The 22,692-nt window shown below is 42.5% G+C and overlaps 1 protein-coding gene across 1 annotated transcript in view; it reads right to left on the bottom strand.

The window, feature by feature from the left end:
• Window positions 1-22,692, bottom strand: part of STK38L (serine/threonine kinase 38 like) — a 65,826-nt gene that overhangs the window by 16,849 nt on the left and 26,285 nt on the right. Inside the window, exons 2-5 of the mRNA XM_054037336.1 lie at window positions 12,485-12,629; window positions 10,880-10,931; window positions 7,155-7,277; window positions 6,431-6,514 (exon numbers count right to left, since the gene is read on the bottom strand). Of these exons, the coding sequence (XP_053893311.1) occupies window positions 6,431-6,514; window positions 7,155-7,277; window positions 10,880-10,931; window positions 12,485-12,629 (404 nt within the window). The remainder of the gene's footprint in view (window positions 1-6,430; window positions 6,515-7,154; window positions 7,278-10,879; window positions 10,932-12,484; window positions 12,630-22,692) is intronic.

Genomic DNA, 22,692 nt, shown 5'->3' with positions numbered 1-22,692 from the left:
AGCACTATCAGTTGGGTGAACTGTGGCACTGTAAAGGGGGGAGCATTTCAGCGGAGAAGAGGCTTGGTGCAGAAAGACTATATGGTATGAGGTAACTCAGCGAGGTTCACTAGAACTTAAGGATAATGCAGCTAAGCGCTGTATCCCACTGTGCATTTCCTAATTCTTAAAGAAATTGAAATATGAAGAGCTGAACAACAATCCCTGACAGCTGAAGGTTTTTCATGCATGCGATACAAGAAATGATTAAATAGAAGGAAATCCTCTTACATGTTTCCAGCTTTCAGAGCTATTTTCACCAAGCAATAGAGACCTGAACTTTAATACAATTTTTTTTACACCCCTCCTCCCACTCAACTCTACTGGCCAGAAATATTTCTGTGACCACAGTAGACTTCATATTCCTCATTCTGTCACCTCCCCACAGCAGCCTACTCGCTTCAAGTTATTTGTCTACCCCTAGTTAAGCTATCCCATATTACTACCTTGAAAAAGATTTCTTTCCTCCCTCCCTCCTTTTCAGAATGAGGATATTGCAAACAATTAAACTTAGTTTAAAAACAAATCATGATGATCTCTCCCAGTGTCAACTGTAGATTTTATTGCATTTATCTTCAATGCGTTGTTCCTACAGAACACATTAGGCAGTGGAACATTCAGCAAGTGTATGCTCCCTGTGGGTATGTTTATACTGTTGCTGTGGGTGTAATTTCTGGCTGGGACAGATGTACCTGCACCTGCTTTGATAGAGCTAACACTAAAAACTGCAGTGTTGTTGCATCGGCACAGGCTAGCCGCGTGAGTGTATAACCCAGGAGATAGGGTGGGACTGTACTTTGGCTACTAGTCTGTGCCACCACCCGTGCTGCCATAGCCATTTTTAGCACATTAGCTCAGCCAGAGGTAGCGTGGGTATGTCTACCTGAGTCGGAAGTTACACTTGCTGCAGTGTAGACATAACAATTATGTTTAATGCCACAGGTTATGTTTCAGTCATGTACCTATTCAATGGAACATTTATTTAAAACAAACAATGGGATGGACAAAACATTTGACCAGCAGAGGGTCTAACAACCATATCTCAATTTTTAATTTGGGCCAAGAAATTTTTTTCAAAAAGCCTCTTGCATATAGAGTACTGACAGAATGCCCTGTACTTAAGCCCCTTCTTTTTCAGTTTAAACTAGGGCTGTCAAGTGATTAAAAAAATTAATCATGATTAATCGCATGAATAATCATGCTGTTAAACAATAGAATTATTTACATATTTTTGGATGCTTTCTACATTTTCAAATATATTGATTTCAATTACAACACAGAATACAAAGTGTACAGTGCTCACTTTTCTTTATTTTTGATTACAAATATTTGTACGGTAAAAAATAATATTTTTCAATTCACCTAATACAAATATTGTAGTGAAATCTCTTTATCATGAAAATTCAACTTATAAATGTAGAATTATGTACAAAAAATAACTGCATTCAAAAATAAAACAATGCAAAACTTTAGAGCCTACAAGTCCATTCAGTCCTACTTCTTGTTCAGCCAATCACTCAAACAAGTTTGTTTACATTTGCAGGAGATAATCCTATCCTCTTCTTGTTTACAATGTCACCTGAAAGTGAGAACAGGCATTCACATGGCATTGTTCTAGCCAGTGTTGAAAGATATTTACATGCCAGATGTGCTAAAGATTCTTATGTCCCTTCATGCGTCAACCGCCATTCCAGAGGACATGCGTCCATGCTGACAATGGATTCCGCTCTATAACGATCCAAAGCAGTTCGGATCGACGCATGATCATTTTCATCATCTGAGTCAGATGCCACCAACTGAAGGTTGATTTTCTTTTTTGGTGGTTCAGGTACTGTAGTTTCTGCATCGGAGTGTTGCTCTTTTAAGACTTCTGAAAGCATGCTCCACACCTCATCCCTCTCAGATTTTGGAAGGCACTTCAGATTCTTAAACCTTGGTTTGAGTGCTGTAGCTATCTTTAGAAATCTGATATCGGAACTCGCTCTATGTTTTGTCAAATCTGCAGCGAAAGTGTTCTTAAATCAAACAACATATGCTGGGTCATCGTCAGAGACTACCATAACACAAAATAGATGTCAGAATGCGTGTAAAACCATGGAGCAGGAGACATACAATTCTCCTCCAAGGAGTTCAGTCACAAATTTAATTTGTGCACAAAAAACTTGCACAGATACAGACAGACATCATCTTCCTCTCCAAATGCAAACAGATGGACATCATATCAAATGGACTGAAGGTAAAAAATCCATTGCAATCAACATACTACACTGACTCTTTGAGAGAGTGTGGCACACTCTCACCATAAACTGAGGAACCACCTGATCGGCATCCTGTACAACAGACAGGAGAAGATCAAGAATGAGCTCTCAGAACTGGAGACTCTCATACAATACCAACCTTCCACACAAACTTCCACATGGCTGGACTTTACAAAAATGAGACAAGCCATTTACAATGCACACTTCACTTCTCTACAGAGAAAAAAGGACAGTAAGCTATCTAAACTCCTACCTGCCACAGGGGGCTACAACAGTGGTACCCTCAACTCATCTAACAACATTGTCAATCTTTTCAACCACTCACTTAGCCCAGCAGAAGAGTCTGTCCTATCTCGGGGACTCTCTTTTTGTCCCACCATCCCCACGAACACGATGCAGTTCTGAGGTGATCTGGAAGCCTACTTTCGTCGTCTCCGACTCAAGGAATATTTTCAGCGCACCACTGGACAGTGCACTGACCCACAGGAATCCTCCTACCAACACTACAAGAAGAAGAACTCTGCGCGGACTTCTCCTGACAGTCGAAATGACAGACTGGACCTCTACATAGAGTGCTTCCACAGACGTGCACAGGCCGAAATTGTGGACAAACAACATCACTTGTCCCGTAACCTCAGCCGTACAGAACGGAATGCCATCCACAGCCTCAGAAACAACTCTGACATTATCATCAAAGGGGCTGACAAAGGAGGTGGTGTAGTCATAATGAACAGGTCGGATTATGAACAGGAGGCTGCCAGGCAACTCTCCAAGACCACATTCTACAGGCCACTATCCTCTGATCCCACTGAAGAATACCAAAAGAAACTACACCATCTGCTCAAGAAATTCCCAGCTACAGTACGGGAACAAATCTACATGGACACCCCCTCAGAACCCCGACCAGGGGTATTCTATCTGCTACCCAAGATCCATAAACCCGGAAACCCTAGACGCTCCATCATCTCAGGCATTGGCACTCTTACAGCAGGATTATCTGGCTATTTGGACTCTCTCCTCAGACCCTACGCTACCAGCTATCTTCAAGACACCACCGACTTCCTGAGGAAACTACAATGCATTGGTGTTCTTCCTGAAAACACCATCCTGGCCACCATGGATGTAGAAGCACTTTATACCAATATTCCACATGAGGATGGACTACAAGCTGTCAGGAACAGTATCCCCGATGAGGCCACAGCACGCCTGGTGGCTGAGCTTTGTGACTTTGTCCTCATCCACAACCACTTCAGATTTGGGGACAACTTATACCTTCAAGTCAGAGGCACCGCTATGGGTACCCGCATAGCCCCACAGTATGCCAACATTTTTATGGCTGACTTAGAACGTTTCCTCAGCTCTCGTCCCCTAGTGCCCCTCCTCTACTTGTGCTACATTGATGACATCTTCATCATATGGACCCAAGGAAAGGAGGCCCTTGAAGAATTCCACCTGGACTTCAACAATTTCCACCCCACCATCAACCTCAGCCTGGACCAGTCCACACAAGAGATCCACTTCCTGGACACTACAGTGCAAATAAGTGATGGTCACATAAACACCACCTTATACCGGAAACCTACTGACCGCTATACGTACCTACATGCCTCCAGCTTCCATCCAAGACACATCACACGATCCATTGTCTACAGCCAAGCCCTAAGATACAACCGAATTTGCTCCAACCCCTCAGACAGAGACAAACACGTACAAAATCTTTATCAAGCATTCGTAAAACTACAATACCCACCTAGGGAAGTGAGGAAACAGATTGACAGAGCAAGACGGGTACCCAGAAATCACCTACTACAGGACAGGCCCAACAAGGACAATAACAGAACACCACTGGCCATCACATACAGCCCCCAGCTAAAACCTCTCCAGCGCATTATCCACGATCTACAACCTATCCTGGAAAATGATCCTTCACTCTCACAGACCTTGGGAGGCAGGCCAGTCCTCGCTTACAGACAACCCCCCAACCTGAAGCAAATACTCACCAGCAACTACACACCACACCACAGAAACACCAACCCAGGAACCAATCCCTGTAGCAAACCTCGTTGCCTACTCTGTCCCCATATCTACTCTGGCCACACCATCAGAGGACCCAACTACATCAGCCACACCATCAAGAGCTCATTCACCTGTACATCCACTAATGTTATATATGCCATCATGTGCCAGCAATGCCCCTCTGCCATGTACATTGGCCAAACCGGACAGTCCCTCCGCAAAAGAATAAATGGACACAAATCGGACATCAGGAATGGTAACATACATAAGCCAGTAAGTGAACACTTCAATCTCCCTGGTCATTCTATTACAGATTTAAAAGTCACTATCATTGAACAAAAAAACTTCAGAAACAGACTTCAAAGAGAAACAGCAGAACTAAAATTCATTTGCAAATTGAACACCATTAATCTGGGCTTGAATAGGGACTGGGAGTGGCTGGCTCATTACAGAAGCAGCTTTTCTGTCCTGGAATTGACACCTCCTCATCCATTATTGGGAGTGGACTACATCCACCCGGATTGAATTGGCCCTGTCAACACTGGTTCTCCACTTGCGAAGTAACTCCCTGCTCTCCATGTGTCAGTATATAATGCCTGCATCTGTAACTTTCACTCTATGCATCTGAAGAAGTGAGGTTTTTACCCACGAAAGCTTATGCCCAAATAAATCTGTTAGTCTTTAAGATGCCACCAGACTCCTTGTTGTTTTTGTAGATACAGACTAACACGACTACCCCCGATACAAATTTAATTAACGCATTTTTTTTTAAACAAGCATCATCATCATGGAAACACGTCCTCTGGAATGGTGGTCGAAGCATGAAGAGGCATATGAATGTTTAGCATATCTGGCATGTAAATACCTCGCAATGCCAGCTACAAAAGTGCCATGAAAACGCCTTTTTTCACTTTCAGGGGAGATTGTAAATAAGAAGCAGGGCAGCATTATCTCCCGTAAATGTAAACAAACTTGTTTCTCTTAGCGACTGGCTGAAAGTAGTAGTGTGAGTGGACTTGTAGGCTCTAAAGGTTGCATTGTTTTGTTATGGAATACAGTTATGTAACAAACAAACAAAATCTACATTTGTAAGTTGCACGTTCATGATAAAGAGATTGCACTATAGTACTTGTATTAGGCAAATTGAAATATACTATTCCTTTTGTCATTTTTACAGTGCAAATATTTGTAATCAAAAGTAATATAAAGTGAGCACTGTACACTTTGTATTCTGTTATAACTGAAATCAATACATTTGAAAATGTAGAAAAACATCCAAAAATATTTACTAAATTTCAATTGGTATTCTATTGTTTAACAGTGTGATTAAAACAGTGATTAAATCGCAATTAATTTTTTTTAATCGTGATTAATTTTTTTAAAGTTTTAAATAAGTAGGAGAAAAGGATGAAGTTGAGTGTATGCGTTGCAAATGGTGTGGCCCAATTATTAAAATGTAAATATTTATAGGCTAATAGTTCTAAGTCTACAACAGTAAACTGTTTATTCAAATAAGCAATTTTATTTGGGGACTAGAGATATATTGTTTTATTAAACTCAAAGGTGACATTGTGTTTTGAGTTCCATTTTAGTTCTGCAGCAAACCACATTGATATACAGAATTCAAAGCATTAATCTACTGAATACTTTTTTCTCCTGTCTTTCCGTCCACCAAAATAAACCCGATATTTACCCAGAAAAAATATTAATACTTTTTTGCACTGATTTTCACCTGTTTTTGTTGTTGTGGTAATAAACACTGATAAATTCCCAGGAAAAATTAAATAAAATAAAAACTGAAAATGAAAGGCCCTATTGTACTATAAAAACTGAAGAAAAAGGGCATTGTCCCTGCTCCCAGGAGCTTATAAATACAAGACTTTTCAAAATGCCATTATACTACCTTATTTTCTAACCTTTACTATTATTTGTATTACCATAGTGCCTAGGAGAACTAGTCATGGACTAGGAGCCCACTGTGCTAGGTGCAGAACAAACACAGGACAAACTAATGGTCCCTGTTCCAACGAATTTATAATCTCAGTAATTTCCTAGTATAAGCAACAGAAACACAAAAAGTATTTACTATAAACCTAGGAGCATTCCATTCCACATACCTGCTCTTTTTCCAGCATATCAGCTTTTCTCAATATCTTCATTGCATAAATATGACCCGTATCTTTCTTCTGGACGAGGCGTACCTAAAATTAAATAGAAAACCATCATTCTAATATACCTCACAAAATTGTTAACTGTAATATCTTGGAGGACTGAAAACTGTTGGCACTTAAAAGATGCATTTGATTTTAAAATCAGGAAGATGGAAGAAAGAAAAACGTGACATCTAGACTGATTCTTGCCTGCATATTTATACCTGCCTCTGGAAATTTCCACCACATGCATCTGACAAAGTGGGTATTCACCCATGAACGTTTTTGCTCCAATACTTCTATTAGTCTATAAGGTGCCACAGGACTCTTTGTTGCTTTTTAGAGATCCAGATTAACACGGCTACCCCTCTGATACTAAACATGACATAATCCATATTATACACTTTTACACCAAATCAGAAGTTGTCTTTTTAACTTTAGTGATCAATAGATTTTAGATCTCTCTTTGGGATGATCAGTATTTTGACAAATTCATAGTCAAATCAAATATCACGTTCTTTAGATCAAGAATGCTAATTTGTACAGTAAAACCTTAAGGGCTTGTCTACACTTGCAAATTTTCTGACATAGCTATTCTAGAATAACTCCCTATGTGGACACTCTTATTCCAGAATAAATATAACTTTTTCTGATTTAGCTTAACCCACTTCCAGGAAAAAAGGGCACATACTTCCCCAAATGCTCCTCTTCCTATAACTTTCAGCGATTCAAAGTCATCTAAGCCAAGCCTAGTCCTCTTCAGTCGCAGGAATTCTGTTTCTTTGCGTGCATGCTGTGACCGACGTAGTTTTTTCTAAGGAAACATATCACGTGATAATTACAAAGTTTATTGTAAGTTAAGTAACATACATAACTGAAAATATTTTGAATATATAAAACTATATTTTAGAAAAAGAAAGTTTTAGACCATAGGAAATGTAATTCTCCATCAGATCTCTGGTCTATCTAGTCCAATATTCTGTTTCTCACATGACTTGCATCAGATGCTTCAGAGGAAGGTGCAAGAAACCCCACAAAAAGCAGGTGTGAATATTCTGTCCCCCCTAGGAAGAACTCATCCTAGTAATTAGAGATTGGCTTCCACAAAAAAAAAAAAAAAATTAAAATTGCTTCAGTTCTCCTTTTTTACGATAACAACTTTGGTATTTTATGAACAATTATAGAGATGGTGGGGAATTTTTCAATGAAATTTTTTTTGGTCAGAAAGTATTGATTCATCAAAACCAATACTTTTTGCAGGAAAAAGTCTGTTAAAATGGTTTTGTTTTTGTTTTTTACTTGAAAATTTTTAGTTTCATCATCTTAAAAATGGAAAATTCTGGTTTTCCTGTTCAAAATGTTTTTTTTCTGATTTGCAATACAAACTAGTTATACTAAAAAAATTAAATAGTTGAAATTGAAACAAAACATTTTGAAATAAATGAAGCATATTTCAACTGACCCAAAACAAATGGGTTTTTTTTTTATTTTCAGTTTACAAAAATATTTGAGATTTCAACTTTTCATCCGGATTCAGGACAGAAAATGTTTTCAAAATCTTCCACAGGACAGGAAAACAGATTCTTGCCCAGCTCTTACTGCACTTGTACTCCAGCCCCAGTTGTGTGTTTTTTGTGCTACTTGCATAAAGAGAGACAGTTTAAAAAAAAAATTTACACAGACAAGTCTGAGGGGAAGTTTAGTTACTGGTTTCCACTATACATGAGAGAGAGGAAAGAGACTTTGCTTAAAGTACATACCACTGTGCAATGACCTAAATAAACCCAATTACAACTCTTGAGGTTGGGTATGAGTGGGAGGACAGATACCAACTGATGGCATTTCAAAGTATTTTTTCCAGCGAGTCTTCAAAACTTGACCATTCACACACAAGAGGTCGGAATCCGCTACAGATGTCACTGGGTAAAATCCACTGGCCCAGAAGACAATTCTACTTTGGGGGCTGGACAGGTGGGAAAGGTCAAGAAAAGCAAAAGCACAGATTCCATGACTTGGACAGGGGGAGAAAAGGCAAAAGGCAGCCATGGGTAGCCTGCTGGGCAGCAGAGATCAATATTTACCATCTACACCAAAATCTATTTGTATTAGGCAGGCAACTGGATGGTCATTGCAAGTCCCAATATATTTTAATATATGAAAGTGTCAAAGGGCTTCATTCTGAAAAATGCTGAGCACCTCACCTTCCAGTGATGTTAACAGGAGTTTTAAAGACGCTGAGGCCCATCAGGGTCAGGCAATGAAGTCATACATTTTTATACTATATTTTTATTATCATTTAAAGCCACAAGATGGCATTATATGCTCACTTGCTCTCTACTCTCTCTCTAAAGAGAGATGTTATGTTAAATGCACCAATACAGGAACTGTTTGAGATAGATTTTATTGTATTCTTATTGCATCACATAAAGTGCAATACAAGAAACAATGATGTGAATGACCACAGCATGGCAATTTAATGGAGGAAATGTTGAAAGATCCAGTGGGTGTGATACTTTTCTCATTTACATTGCTGTGAAGTAGGGTTAACTCCTTTACTGCTATAAAGCTGGTGCAAGGGAAGGAAAAGCTAGGCCTAGTGTTTTAAAAAACAAAGGTTTGGTTCAGTTAAAATATAAAGCCACTGTGGCAAATTCAGCCCTCGGGTGAGTACGTGCAACTCCCATTGACTTCAGTGGAACTAGGCACATGCTTGAAGTTGGGTACATAGTTAAACACCTTGCTGAATCAGAGCCCATAACCTAGATCCTCTCTTCTGTGTATTTTGTCTTCTGGCTGTATCATCCAAGTGTTTCTGGCCCTTTTTTCTTTCCTTCCCAACTCCTAACTGAATTTCAAACAGATTTGTACTCCAAAAAACAAGTGTTATGTTACATTATTCTTGGGTGTCTCTATCATATTGGATCATAAATACTGAACAGGGGTGTGAGCAACTTTTTTTTATTAAAAAAATGTAAAGCTTATTAATGGCTAAACACTAAAATATGCTGTTTGTTTACAACAGCAAAACTTATATAATAAAAAAAATCTCCGTGTCATATTATAATAGGACTGTGGATTCACGAAAGGGAAGTCGTGCCTGACTAAACTAATTGCCTTCTATGATGAGATAACTGGCTCTGTGGATGAGGGAAAAGCAGTGGATGTGTTTTTCCTTGACTTTAGCAAAGCTTTTGATACAGTCTCCCACAGTATTCTTGCTGCCAAGTTAAAGAAGTATGGGCTGGATGAATGGACTGTAAGGTGGATAGAAAGCTGGCTAGATTGTCAGGCTCAACGGGTAGTGATCAATGGCTCCATGTCTAGTTGGCAGCCGGTTTCAAGCGGAGTGCCCCAAGGGTCTGTCCTGGGGCCGGTTTTGTTTAATATCTTTATTAATGATCTGGAGGATGGTGTGGACTGCACTCTCAGCAAGTTTGCAGATGACACTAAACTAGGAGGTGTGGTAGATACACTAGAGGGTAGGGATCAGATACAGAGGGACCTAGACAAATTAGAGGATTGGGCCAAAAAAACCCTGATGAGGTTCAACAAGGACAAGTGCAGAGTCCTGCACTTAGGACGGAAGAATCCCATGCACTGCTACAGACTAGGGACCGAATGGCTAGGTAGCAGTTCATCAGAAAAGAACCTAGGGGTCACAGTGGACGAGAAGCTGGATATGAGTCAACAGTGTGCTCTTGTTGCCAAGAAGGCTAATGGCATTTTGGGCTGTATAAGTAGGGGCATTGCCAGCAGATCGAGGAACGTGATCATTCCCCTTTATTCGACATTGGTGAGGCCTCATCTGGAATACTGTGTCCAGTTTTGGGCCCCACACTACAAGAAGGATGTGGAAAAATTGGAAAGAGTCCAACGGAGGGCAACAAAAATGATTAGGGGTCTGGAGCACATGACTTATGAGGAGAGGCTGAGGGAACTGGGATTGTTTAGTCTCCAGAAGAGAAGAATGAGGTGGGATTTGATAGCAGCCTTCAACTACCTGAAGGGGGGTTCCAAAGAGGATGGAGCTCATCTGTTCTCAGTGGTGGCAGATGACAGAACAAGGAGCAATGGTCTCAAGTTGCAGTGGGGGAGGTCCAGGTTGGATATTAGGAAACACTATTTCACTAGGAGGGTGGTGAAGCACTGGAATGCGTTACCTAGCGAGGTGGTGGAGTCTCCTTCCTTGGAGGTTTTTAAGGCCCGGCTTGACAAAGCCCTGGCTGGGATGATTTAGGTAGGAATTGGTGCTGCTTTGATCAGGGGGTTGGACTAGATGATCTCTTGAGGTCCCTTCCAACCCTGATATTCTATGATTCTATGACTGATAACAGTCAACCATATACTCATCGAACACCAGCTTTGAACAGTATCCATGAAAGATAAGGCCTTCAAATGTATTTCAATTGATATTACCTCTTCATCTGCCAGACCTTCTTCTTCCATGGCCACTTCTAGCTTTTTCTGCCTGCACAGGTAGACATACAAGTACACATTTAAAAGAAAAGAAAAGAAAAGAAAAGAAAAGAAAAGAAAAGAAAAGAAAAGAAAAATACATCAGACAGTACAAAAATTCCTTTCCTTCACAGACAGTACAAAAATTCCTGCTAAACCCGGTCTGATGCTCTGCTAAACCCAGAGTTGTGAGTTCAATCCTTGAGGGGGCCACTTAGGGATCTGGGGCAAAATCAAAATTGGTCCTGCTAGTGAAGGCAGGGGGCTGGACTCGATGACCTTTCAAGGTCCCTTCCAGTTCTAGGAGATGGGATATCTCCCCTCTTTATCCTTGATACAAACTGGAGAATGGAAGTGTAATATCAAAAATTTGCAATTTTAGACTGCTCAACGAACCCATTTCTTGGAAAAGATATCCTATATAAAAACAACGGATTTGCACTATCGTTTTAAAGCGAACACCGTGTACCTATGTCTGTCAGCTCTCTAGTCACAGAGCTCCCATTGACTACAGTGGAAGTTCCACACAAAGGCATACATGACGATTTGCCCCAGTCAGCGTATGTTAGTTATTATATTTTGACAGCACCAGATGTCTACATAGCATTTCACATAAAAGATGACAAGTCTTTGCCCCAAAGAGCCATCTAAGGCCCCAATCCTGCAAACACTTACGAACATACTCACTTGTGCCTTTACTCACATGTGACCAGACCTGTTGATGTCAATGGGTCACATGGGTAAGTTTATATATGTGCATAGGGTTTGCAGGATTGGTGTCTAAAGGTCCAAATCCTAGATACATGGGAATAAAGTGATGAGGGTGCAAGTATGAGCCTTTTGAAGTGAATGGGACCATACATGTGAGTAAAGATTTTGAACAATGAGTGCTAGCATGTTAAGTTCTAGGGTTTCATTTTGAGCCCTTCTCTAGTTAAAAATCAAGCCTTTTTCCCATTTTGAGAAATATAGTAGAATCTCCTAAATAGGACTCCCCAGTGGACAATCTATCCTCCCAACTGGGAGTGAGAGGCCCAATTAATAGAGTACCAACTAAATAAGAAGCAGCTCAACAGATATTAAAACCTGTTCTTTGGTTGTATAACCTCAATAAAAAAAAAATCTGTTACCACAGAAACAAATATTTTATTATAATGAATACTATGTTTCAATAAATTAAGACTTGGTATTTTGACACTTTAATCAGTAGCTTTACATTGTGATGTAGCTGGAAACTAGGGATGGATGATATGGAGGTTAAAATGAAGTTGGTTGGGTCTATATTAGTGCTTCTGCAATTAGTACCACTAACACTAGTGCAACAGTGAGAGATTTTAACAAATATGTTAGCCCAAACAAGGCCTTAGTGCCGAGATATATATACACCCTCAAAAGAATGTACCCTCAAATGGTTAATAAATTTGGTTAGAAATCAATACAACTTTCTAAGAAAAACTTTGTGCAGGGACTAAAATGACTTTAAAGCACACACTTGGTCTGTAGAAACACCACACAAGGCCAGTATAAATAAAAAGTTAAAGGTGTGAAAGAACCCAGCCACAGTACCTGGTTTCTCTCTCTTCATGCTGTAAAATTAGGTTGCTGTAGAAGTTCTCCAGTGTAAGTTTGGCCACAGTCACTCTCTCCCGGGTGTGGTTGCTCATGGGAAAGGATGTTGTAGTCCCTGCAGTCATTGCCATAGTAACATGTACTGAAACAGAGCACAAAGTTACTCAAAGAAACTTTTTATTCCCCCAGAAAATGAGAGGCAATGTGAAATTCATGGGGAAGACACCTCCCTTATACGTAAACAAATCCAAAAACTTCATATTGTAAAGTTAGAGAGACTTAGCAGGGGAGGATATGCTACCCACTCACCAACAAATAACAGAAACCATTCTATTGGCAAAACAAGGAGTGAATCATAGCAGAGAACCATGCTGGCTACAGGCAACTAACCCTCATGTACTTGTCCATGCATTAATAGATTTACCACTGGCTGACTAGAGTCCTGCCCAAAACAAATATATAAAAATAAAGTAAGTCAAGAGGAGAGATGCCATCCATGTACCTCTCTAAATGTAATATGTATGGATGGCACAAGAAAGTTTTAAGATTGAAGAAATGCAAATCTTTGCCAAAAAGAAATGGTGAAAATGACAAATGAGCAGACACCTAGAAAGATAAGATAAGCCAGGCGTCAAAATTTGATTGCCAACTATCTTACTTTTAAAACCCATTTAATAGAACTGAGTATTGACACTTGGATAATACATAATCTAGAAATCATCCCCTCAAAAAGGCAACTTCCTTAGTTTATGGAGAGATTTTTCTTACTATAAAAATAATAAAAAATGGATCATGAAACTCCCCAACTGCAAATGATCAGACTCTGAGGGAGTTTTCAATCACAAGGCAAATACCTTTCCAGGTCATCTCCTTCAGGCCCATTAACATGCCATATTGACAAGCTGGTAAAGAAGAACTGTTTAGGACATTCAGAAAGGTGTTTTCAGGAGAAGTTCCTCACATGTGGCAATCACTGCAAGGCGGTGTTTAGGCCTTTTCAGGCTGTGAGGGAATCCTCCTAGACCAGCACACAGTCATTCCAGGTTTGCGTCTTAAATACGTGCGGGACAGGGGATGTGGTCACTGAGGGGTAGGACATGGTTGCTAGGAAGCAGTCTGGGGGCTGGTTAAAAAGACCAAAATCCCACCCCATTCTGCCGAGTGGTTTTAGGGCTGGCGTTCCATGAGCTGGAACTCCCCACAGCGGAGGTGAGCAAAGCCAGCTCAGCTCTCTCAGATCCACGGGAGCAGGGCTGTTAGGAAGTGTTCTTTTCTCCTAGCAGTCATGTTCTAGTCCTCCTGGGCTGGGTAAAAGCATGCTGGGAAATAAGGCAGTGTATAAGCTCTGCCATTCCCCAAAAGAAAGAGAGAGACCTGGGAGGAAGCATTCTGTGCTGATGGCTCCTTCCTGAAAAGCTACTTTCTTGTTTGTTTGTATAATCCTTTTGCTTCAAAAAGGGATTTTGAGTCAGCCTCCTCTGACAAATACCCGAATCAATGACTGATCTTTGGACATATACTGTAACGCCCTTTTTTTTTTTTTTTTTAGAAAATCCATGGACATGCCTTTTTTTTTTTAATCTGACCTGTCACACACACACAATTAGGCAGCTTGTGAAGATGGCATGCGGTCTTGTTGACTTTTAATTGAATTGTCTCTTTGCTGGAAATGTACCTGCTGTGCAGCAAGTAGTAGGGTTTTACAATACTATGTGGATAGTAATATTTTAACTGTGCATTTTGGACTATGCCCATGTGCAGAGCCATAACTAGGTATTTTTGCACCCGAGGCAAGAATTTAAAATTGCGCCTTCCCCCAGGGCCGGCTCTTCAGCAGCAATTCGGCGGCGGGTCCCTCAGTCCCTCTCAGACGGAAGGGCCTGCTGCCGAACTGCTGCCGAAGAATGAATGAAGCGGTGGCAGTAGAGGCTGTGATTTTGGGGGGGGGTCAACTCATGATTTTTGAGTTCTTGGGCTGGTAATGTTGCTTCCAAGATGGTCTTTGGTTCCAGTCCAGTTCCAATCCAGAGAGGGACTCACAGGTTAAGAGAGGAGGGAGGTGCTACATATCAGCAATGGCCACTAGGGATCAGCATGTGTCCTGAGAGTGCTGGGAGTTCAGGTTTGCAGGGCAGATTCAGGGGTGGCAGGTTTGTAGAAATTTTGTAGATCCCCCCTCTCCCCCGCCCAAGGCTCTGGGAGGGAGTTTGGGTGAGGGAGGAGGTCTGGGGTGCAGGCCCTAGGCTGGGGCAGGGGATTGGGGTGTAGGTTCTGAGAGGGAGTTTGGGTGAGGGAGGAGGTCTGGGGTGCAGACCCTAGGCTGGGGCAGGGGATTGGGGTGTAGGCTCTGGGAGGGAGTTTGGGGATGGGAGGGGGTGCAGGGGTGAGGGCAGTGGCTTGTGGCTGCAGATGAGGGGTTTGGAGTGTGGGAGGGGCTCAGGGAGAGAGTAGGTGGAGGGTGAGGGCTCTGTCTGGGGCTGGGAATGGGAGGTTTGGGGTGTGGGAGGGGCTCAGGGCTGGGGCAGAGGGTTGGGGTGTGGTGGGTGAGGGCTCTGGCTGGGACTGGAGATAAGGTGTTTGGGGTGCTGGAGGGGCTCAGGCAGAGGGTTGAGGGTGCGGGGCTGAAAGCTCTACTGGGGGTGTGGGCTCTGGGGTGAGGCAGGACTGGGGATGAGTTTGGGGTGCAGGCAGGCTGCTCCGGGACAGGGGACAGAGAAGAGGACTCCCCACTAGCCCTTTCCCTGCCGGCAGCAGCAAGCTCTGGGGGAGGAGCTCCCCTTTCCCGCCTCTCCCCGGCAGCACACTCACCCCCACCACTGTCACTGCATGTGTTCCTAGGGCCCCTCTCAGGTCCAGGAATCACCCTCGCCTCCCCCGTGGTGGGTGCCGGCGGGTGCTGCGTGCGTCTCCTCCCCTGCTGTTGCCCCTGACTGTAGCTTCACTGGGAATGAGGCTGCCTCCTTGCCCAGCATGGGGCAGGAGCGGTGACTGCAGGCGGGGGCGGGGGCTGTGCTGCTGGAGGGTCCCATTGGAAAATGAAAGGGTCTGAGGGGGAAGGGCAGGCTCAGAGTCAGTCTGCCCTGGCAGTCAAGATGTAGGGCACTAGGACCCTGCGGCAGGGAGGCAGCATGGAGCTGCTCTGCTCCGGGGCCGGGAAGGGGGTGGGGGGAAGCAAGTGGGGGCTGGGGGTAGGGTTACCATATTTTAAGTGTCCAAAAAGAGGACACTCCATGGGACCTGGCCCCGCCCCTTCCCCGCCCCCAGCCCTGCCCCTTCCCGGCCCCGCCCCAACTCCGCTGCTTCCTGCGAACATTTGATTCGCGGGAAGCCTGAAGCAGGCAGGCAGCAGGCAAGCTGGGGCTGGGGCGGGGGCACGAGGAGGCGCGGCCCAGTCCGGCCTCCCCGGCTGAGCGGCTCCCTCTGGCGGCCGGCTGGCCCAAGCCAAGAGGCTCTGGCCCCGGCGTCTCCCAGCCGGCTCGGGCCCTGGGGCGCCAGCCCCCAGCCGAGCACTGCCGGCCCCAGCGGCTCCGGCCCCCGGCCGAGCACTGCCGGCCCCTCCCTCCCTATTTTCCCGGACATGTCTGGCTTTTTGGGATTTCCTCCCGGACGGGGATTTGAGGCCCAAAAAGCCGGACATGTCCGGGAAAATCCGGACATATGGTAACCCTAGCCGGGGGACACTCGGGGGAGGCATGGGGGGCAGCAGGTGGGGTCGGGGGGGAGATCACCTGGGTTATAAATATCTCTGTGCCTGCCAGCAGCTTTTTTTTTCCTCTCTCCATCGCTTTCTGCGCCCCCCTGGCTTTGTGTGCCCGAGGCAAGTGCCTCACTCGCCTCGCCCTTGTTACGGCACTGCCCATGTGGCACTTACACACACATTATTCTTGTATTTATACCTACACAGTGGGGATACTGATGAACCAGCAATACAGCAGATTTTACAATCCCGTAGCTACACCTCTACCCCGATATAACACTATCCTCAGGAGCCAAAAAAATCTTACTGTGTTATAGGTGAAACCGCGTTATATTGAACTTGCTTTGATTCGCCGGAGTGTGCAGCCCCGCCCCCCCGGAGCACTGCTTTACCGCATTATATCCGAATTCGTATTATATCGGGTCACATTATATCGGGGTAGAGGTTTACTTCTGAATTTTTTATCAGTATTTTATCTCCTTTGATTTTTTTCCCAATGAGACCTGCTATCTGTTCAGTTAACCTATCATAATCTTTATTAACTACAGATAAATACCAGACAAATAAAAAATACAAGAGGTTATCCTCTCTTACACCATTACCACCAGGTGCGCATACTCTCTCTCTCTCTCTCTCTCTCTCGTGGTAGCAAGTTTTCCAAAAGTCAGAAAACTGATCTACAAATTCTCTAGCCATTTCTATTAATTATATGCCGTTTCAAGTCCCTCCGCCGATAGGTGGAAGTCTTGATTAAATATAAGTGTACTGTATTCCTATTGTGTCCATACACATTGTAAGAGTTTCACTACAGTTCTCTATTGACAAAGACAGTGAAAGGGAAACATAGACCAGGTGATTTTACTACTGAAGTTCAGTATATGCACACATTCAAACTGAACAATTCCAATTACCTCTACAGAGCAGAACACAGAGTGATATCAGTGATCAAATTATTTCCAGGAATGATCCAAGATATGGCAAAAACAGCCTTTTGATCCTTTAGGAATTTTGCCACTGACTGTACACCTCTACCTCGATATAACGCTGTCCTCGGGAGCCAAAAAAATCTTACCGTTTTATAGGTGAAACCGCATTATATTGAACTTGCTTTGATCCAGCGGAGTGTGCAGCCCCGCCCCCCGGACCACTGCTTTACTGCATTATATCCGAATTCGTGTTATATCAGGTCACGTTATATCGAGGTAGCGGTGTATTGTTAACCCAAGCTCAAAATGGATTAAACTTTAGTTAAGGTATAAAGACTTTTCGGTTGTACCAGCCGGGTATTCATCATTTGCAAGTCTAGTACTCCTGGTTGGCTAAAATAACAATATAATTTTGTTTCCTGTTCATTTGTTTTCTCCGTGCTCCTATGCAGACATTACCAAAACAGGGAGTCTCAGTCACTTGATTTCATTAAGCCTGGAAAAAGGAGATAACAATTTTGGCACTAAAGCACTAGACTATAAATAGAATGGTTGATTCTAATTGAGAGTAGTTCTAAAATAAGAAAATACAGAAGAGCTCCTGATTAGTAAGTTAGTGATCTCAGAGAAAGCTATTTAACAGATAAGAAGCTTGCCATTACTGTCATAATATAGCATAAAACAACCAAGAAAAGGGGAGAATTACTGTTGCAAGTGTCCATTTCCAAAATCCCATTTGCCTTTCCCCCCCACCCACTCTATTTTGCAATTAATTCTTCCTTCAGACTAAAGTTTAGAACACATTTTGCTTACATTGCGATAGTCACATTCAAGTAGACAGTTCCAGCACTGTAAACAAAATCATCCCCAAACCATCCTCTCAACTAAGGGCCTAATCCTAATCAACTCCTTTGACTCCCATGAGTGAGAGATGAAGGAGCACAGAGGTCTTGCAGGAAGTGCACAGCACCTTTCAGAGTTGTGCCCTAAATTTCCACATGTGTGTACACCCACACCCACACACCCACCCCACACATTTGGGAAGAGGCAAGCAAATATTTAAATCTGGCCTTTTATAAAACAACTGATGCGGGCAGAGGGTGGGGTGGAAAATCAAAGGAAGGCCTACTCAGAATTTTGGCTGAACACTGCATTCACTGATCTCACTATATCAATCAAAATGTTTTGAAAAGGTGCCACCCACATTTCTTGGAAATGCCCATAAAAGAGCCATTAATCCACCCAAGATCATGCCTTTTACAGAATGGAATCATTCAATTCCTGAAGTGCCATCAGAGTTGCATTAGGTTTATGGAACTACAAAGAACAGCATTTAAACCAACTAGTCATATTTTGCTTAAAGCCTTCTGGCTGAGAAACCCAAAGCCCTAAGCCCTTTTCAACATGTCTATTACTCTGGAAAAATTGATATCAAAGATTATGGTTTAGAGACATCACCATAATCTGATCAACATGAAACTTTACATTTACTACTAGTAAAAATTGCTTAATCCATACCCTGTCCACGCTTTTAAATCTAAAATCTTTCCTTTCACAGTCCAATTAGAAAAACTAAGCACCAATTACTACCTCTTCAGTCTACTCTCAAATCAGTTGTATGGCTGGATTTAAATCTGTCAGTCCCCAGCCAAATTCCTGAAATCACTGCTCCACTGGTGAAAACCTCCACATAGCACAGTTTCTGCTACACAAATGGCCATACAAAGCCCCCTGCCCCAAAACTATTATTCTTCAGTGTTAACATGGACACCGAAATTTTGATGAAACCAAAGCATACTGGAGCATCATAGTGTCTGTGAGATGGAACCACTTGCTATAGGAAGCCAGAAGAGGAAAGATGGAACGATAAAGCAACTTGAGAACGACTGCCTTCTAATGAAACTGACCCTCAGGAAAATTGGTAGCATTTCCTAGCAAGAGAGAAATGAGCACACAAAGCCTGTCTCTCTCATATTCAGAGCACTGCATCATCTCCAGACTTCAGAGATTCTGATGAGATCCAATTCAGAAAGGCCAGAAGAACTTAAGGGTGAGGTAGCATTAGATCTTGTGGGTAGCTACCAACTGACAGCAAGCATGGAGTTGTTGAGTCCTGAGTCACTACATGATAATTAGAGCCCCATTGCTACTTACACAAAATAGCTATTTACACTGAAGGTGTGGGTGGCGGAGGGAAGTGGGAAAGATGATCTAGTGGATGGGACACTGGCCTTGGACTTAGACTCAGGAAATGTAGGTTCAAATCCTGGCTCAGCCACAGACTTCCTGTGGGACCTTGGGCAAGTCACTTAATCTACCTTGTGCCTCAATTCCCTATCTATAAAGTGGTGGTAATACTTTCCTACCTCACAGAAATGTTGTAAGGATAAAATCCATTAATATTGTGAAACGTTCAGAAACGACATTGATAGGGCCATTATAAGTACATGGCTAGAGAGAATAACCATGACCTCAGATCCTTCTCTCAAACCTCGTGTTTTGTTTTGAATATTTTTTTTTTCAATCTTTTAACGGGAATTCATGCTTATGAAAAGGTGTTATAAACACTGAAAACTGAAGACATCTATTCACTCAACAAGCACAGCATGAGCACAGGAATGATATCTTTCTCAAATACGCTTCTTATGTTCTGGGGACACTATAGTCTCCAAGCCCATTCGATACTTGACATCTCTTGGAGAGGCTGCCAGCAACAGGGTAAATTAGTGAGAGTTGCAGTGGTAGTTTTCTTGATGTGGACAGCTCTCCAGCAAGAACTGGACTGAGGTTACCAGTCTCATTAAAGATAAACTGTCTGAACAACTGCATTAGATGGTACTATTTTCTATCACTCATCAAATTAAATGGCATTTGAACCAGACAATGCAAATATTCTTCCCAGCCACTACCATTTCTGCAAACTGTATTTATGAAATTTTAAAAGTTAGTTTTTAGCTGCTCTGAAAGTCAAGGGGGATATTTACTAGATGGACATTGTTGCTAAGAGAAAACAATAGACAAATTGGAGCCTCTTGTATTGAACACAAAAACTTCTGATTTTCTTCCACAATTTTAACAAACATATGCCTACAGTACTACACATTAAAATGAGTTATTCAGACTACTGGGTCTCTCACATTTTAGTGGGGAAAACTTTTGAAACCCCTTTCTGCTCTTTTGGTTTTAAAATGCAATGCTTATGTATGTAGACCTGAGGATAGGGAATGCCTGTTCCTGTGACAACTATGGCCCTTTATTAAATGGTCAATAAAGACTCATTAATGTAAGCCAGTACGCATTGGCGCTCCTGATTCCTAGAGATCACGGGCCTAATTCTCTGCTGATGTAAGCAGTCAAGACTGCACTCAAATCATGGAGCCATATCACTTACATTACACACCTGTGTGTAAGGACAATATTGAGAAATAGTTTCTCGCTTCAAATCATAGCTTCCACAGTGCTCTCAGTGTAATACATTTTGTCACTTGATCCCAACTTTCTCCTGAAATTAGATATGCCAACTGCAGTTTCAAAGAAGACAGGCGGGATAGAAGGGAAAAGGCAAAGAGGAGTGAAACAGAGTTATGCTGAGGGAGTCATTCAAGGGGGGGAGGGATAGCTCAGTGGTTTGAGCATTGGCCTGCTAAACCCAGGGTTGTGAGTTCAATCCTTGAGGGGGCCACTTGGGAATCTGGGGCAAAATCAGTACTTGGTCCTGCTAGTGAAGGCAGGGGACTGGACTCGATGACCTTTCAAGGTCCCTTCCAGTTCTAGGAGATGGGATATCTCCATTAATTATAAATTAAATTAAATGTAAAAGCACACAGTCCAGTAAAACAATTAACTTCAGAAACCCAGTTATCACCACTATATACAACAACGAAGCATCAGCTCTTCTGAAGAAGAAACCACATTACCTTTACTGTTGTACAGTTGCTTGACAAACATAACAGAGCAAAATTGAGCACCAAAACAATGCTGCCTAGTGCTATATTTTTTAAAAAAATGCAAAGTGCTATCTATGAAACTAGCAAGGAAAAGGCAAATTAAGAACTTCAGAAAATGAAAACCAGCCCTCCCCTCTCTAAATTGTTCAAATCTTCTTTAAGAGAGACAGAGGCAGGAGACCAAAACCAAACCAAACCCACAAAAGCCACAAATAACTACATGATTCACACCAAAAGGCAGTGGGCAGGGTCAGCTACAATGGATGAAGCAATCAAAGAGTCAGCAGCATGAGGTGATGTGACATGCTAGCGAGACACGGGGGAGGAGAAGCAATTACCCAGACACCAGAGGCAGCTTCTAAAATATGAAATCAGCCCCTACACTAAAAGGTTACCACTTCTGTCTTAGCTTTAGCAATGCCTGTCCATGAATATTCTAAAGATGAAACTGAGGGAGAAAAAAGTCAGCTTGCATTATCCACCCTGAAGAAAGGTGTGTCTCTGCACTGTCATTTGCCACTTGTGCCGAATTTGGTATTTGTGTTGCTCACCTTTTCGCTCTGCACATTCTTTTGCATCTACTCTTTTCTTGCACAGACTTCAAATCTTCATGTATATCAAACTTATTAAAACTTGATCTTCACCAACTCAATGTTTCTTTCTACAAAGGCTTAAAAATCCACTATCATAGCTGCATGACAATCCAGAAACTGGAAAAAAAAACATTGATCTAAAATCTTTGTTGTATTATGTCTCAGAGCAGTATGCAGACAAGAAAAATCCCACCTTGATGGACTAATGTGGACATGTCAATTGTGGAGCAACATTTTGCAAACTGCCTGGGATAGATAATAAGACTATACCAGTGGTGGGCAACCTGCGGCCCGTCAGGGTAATCTGCTGGTGGGCCGCAAGACAGAGTTTACATTGACCATCCGCATGCACGGCTGTCCGCAGCTCCCAGTGGCCATGGTTTGCCATTTCCGGCCAATGGGAGTTGCAGGAAGTGGCGCAGGCCAAAGGGACATGCTGGCCACCGCTTCTCACAGCTCCCATTGGCCGGAAACGGCCAATTGCAGCCACCGGGAGCTGTGGCCAGTTGTGCCTGTGGACGGTCAATGTAAACACTGTCTGGCAGCCCGCCAGCGGATTACCCTGATGGGCTGAGTGCGGCCTGCGGCAGCAAGTTACCCACCACTGCTCTATACTATTGAAAAATATGATTTCGCATTTTTGAGTGAAATAAAAGATATAGGACCTGATCCAAAGTCCATTGAAGTCAACGGAAAGATTCCCACTGACTTCAGTGAACTTTGAATCAGACCCATTAAGAATTAATCTTATTCTGGTGACCTGGGAAATATTAACTGCTCAGGTATTGTTAACCACAAGTTTAGTTCACAGATCAGTAAAACTTTTCAAATGCTCCCTTGAGGGACACTGACCAGTACAAAAAAAAGTTATATCCCTACATAATTCATGTTTCACAATAGTACCATCCTTCGAAGCCTCTAATTTTGTTTCCCCTTCTACTTTTAAGTAGCACGTTTTACAGTCAGGTATAACAAATCAGATGCTTAACACATACACTTTTCCTTCCTTGATAATATTTCCATACAGGTCCTTACTGATATC

The sequence above is a fragment of the Malaclemys terrapin genome, chromosome 1, assembly GCF_027887155.1.
Source record: "Malaclemys terrapin pileata isolate rMalTer1 chromosome 1, rMalTer1.hap1, whole genome shotgun sequence".
NCBI classification, from domain to species: domain Eukaryota; kingdom Metazoa; phylum Chordata; order Testudines; family Emydidae; genus Malaclemys; species Malaclemys terrapin.
This window is presented reverse-complemented; position numbering and strand designations above follow the sequence as displayed.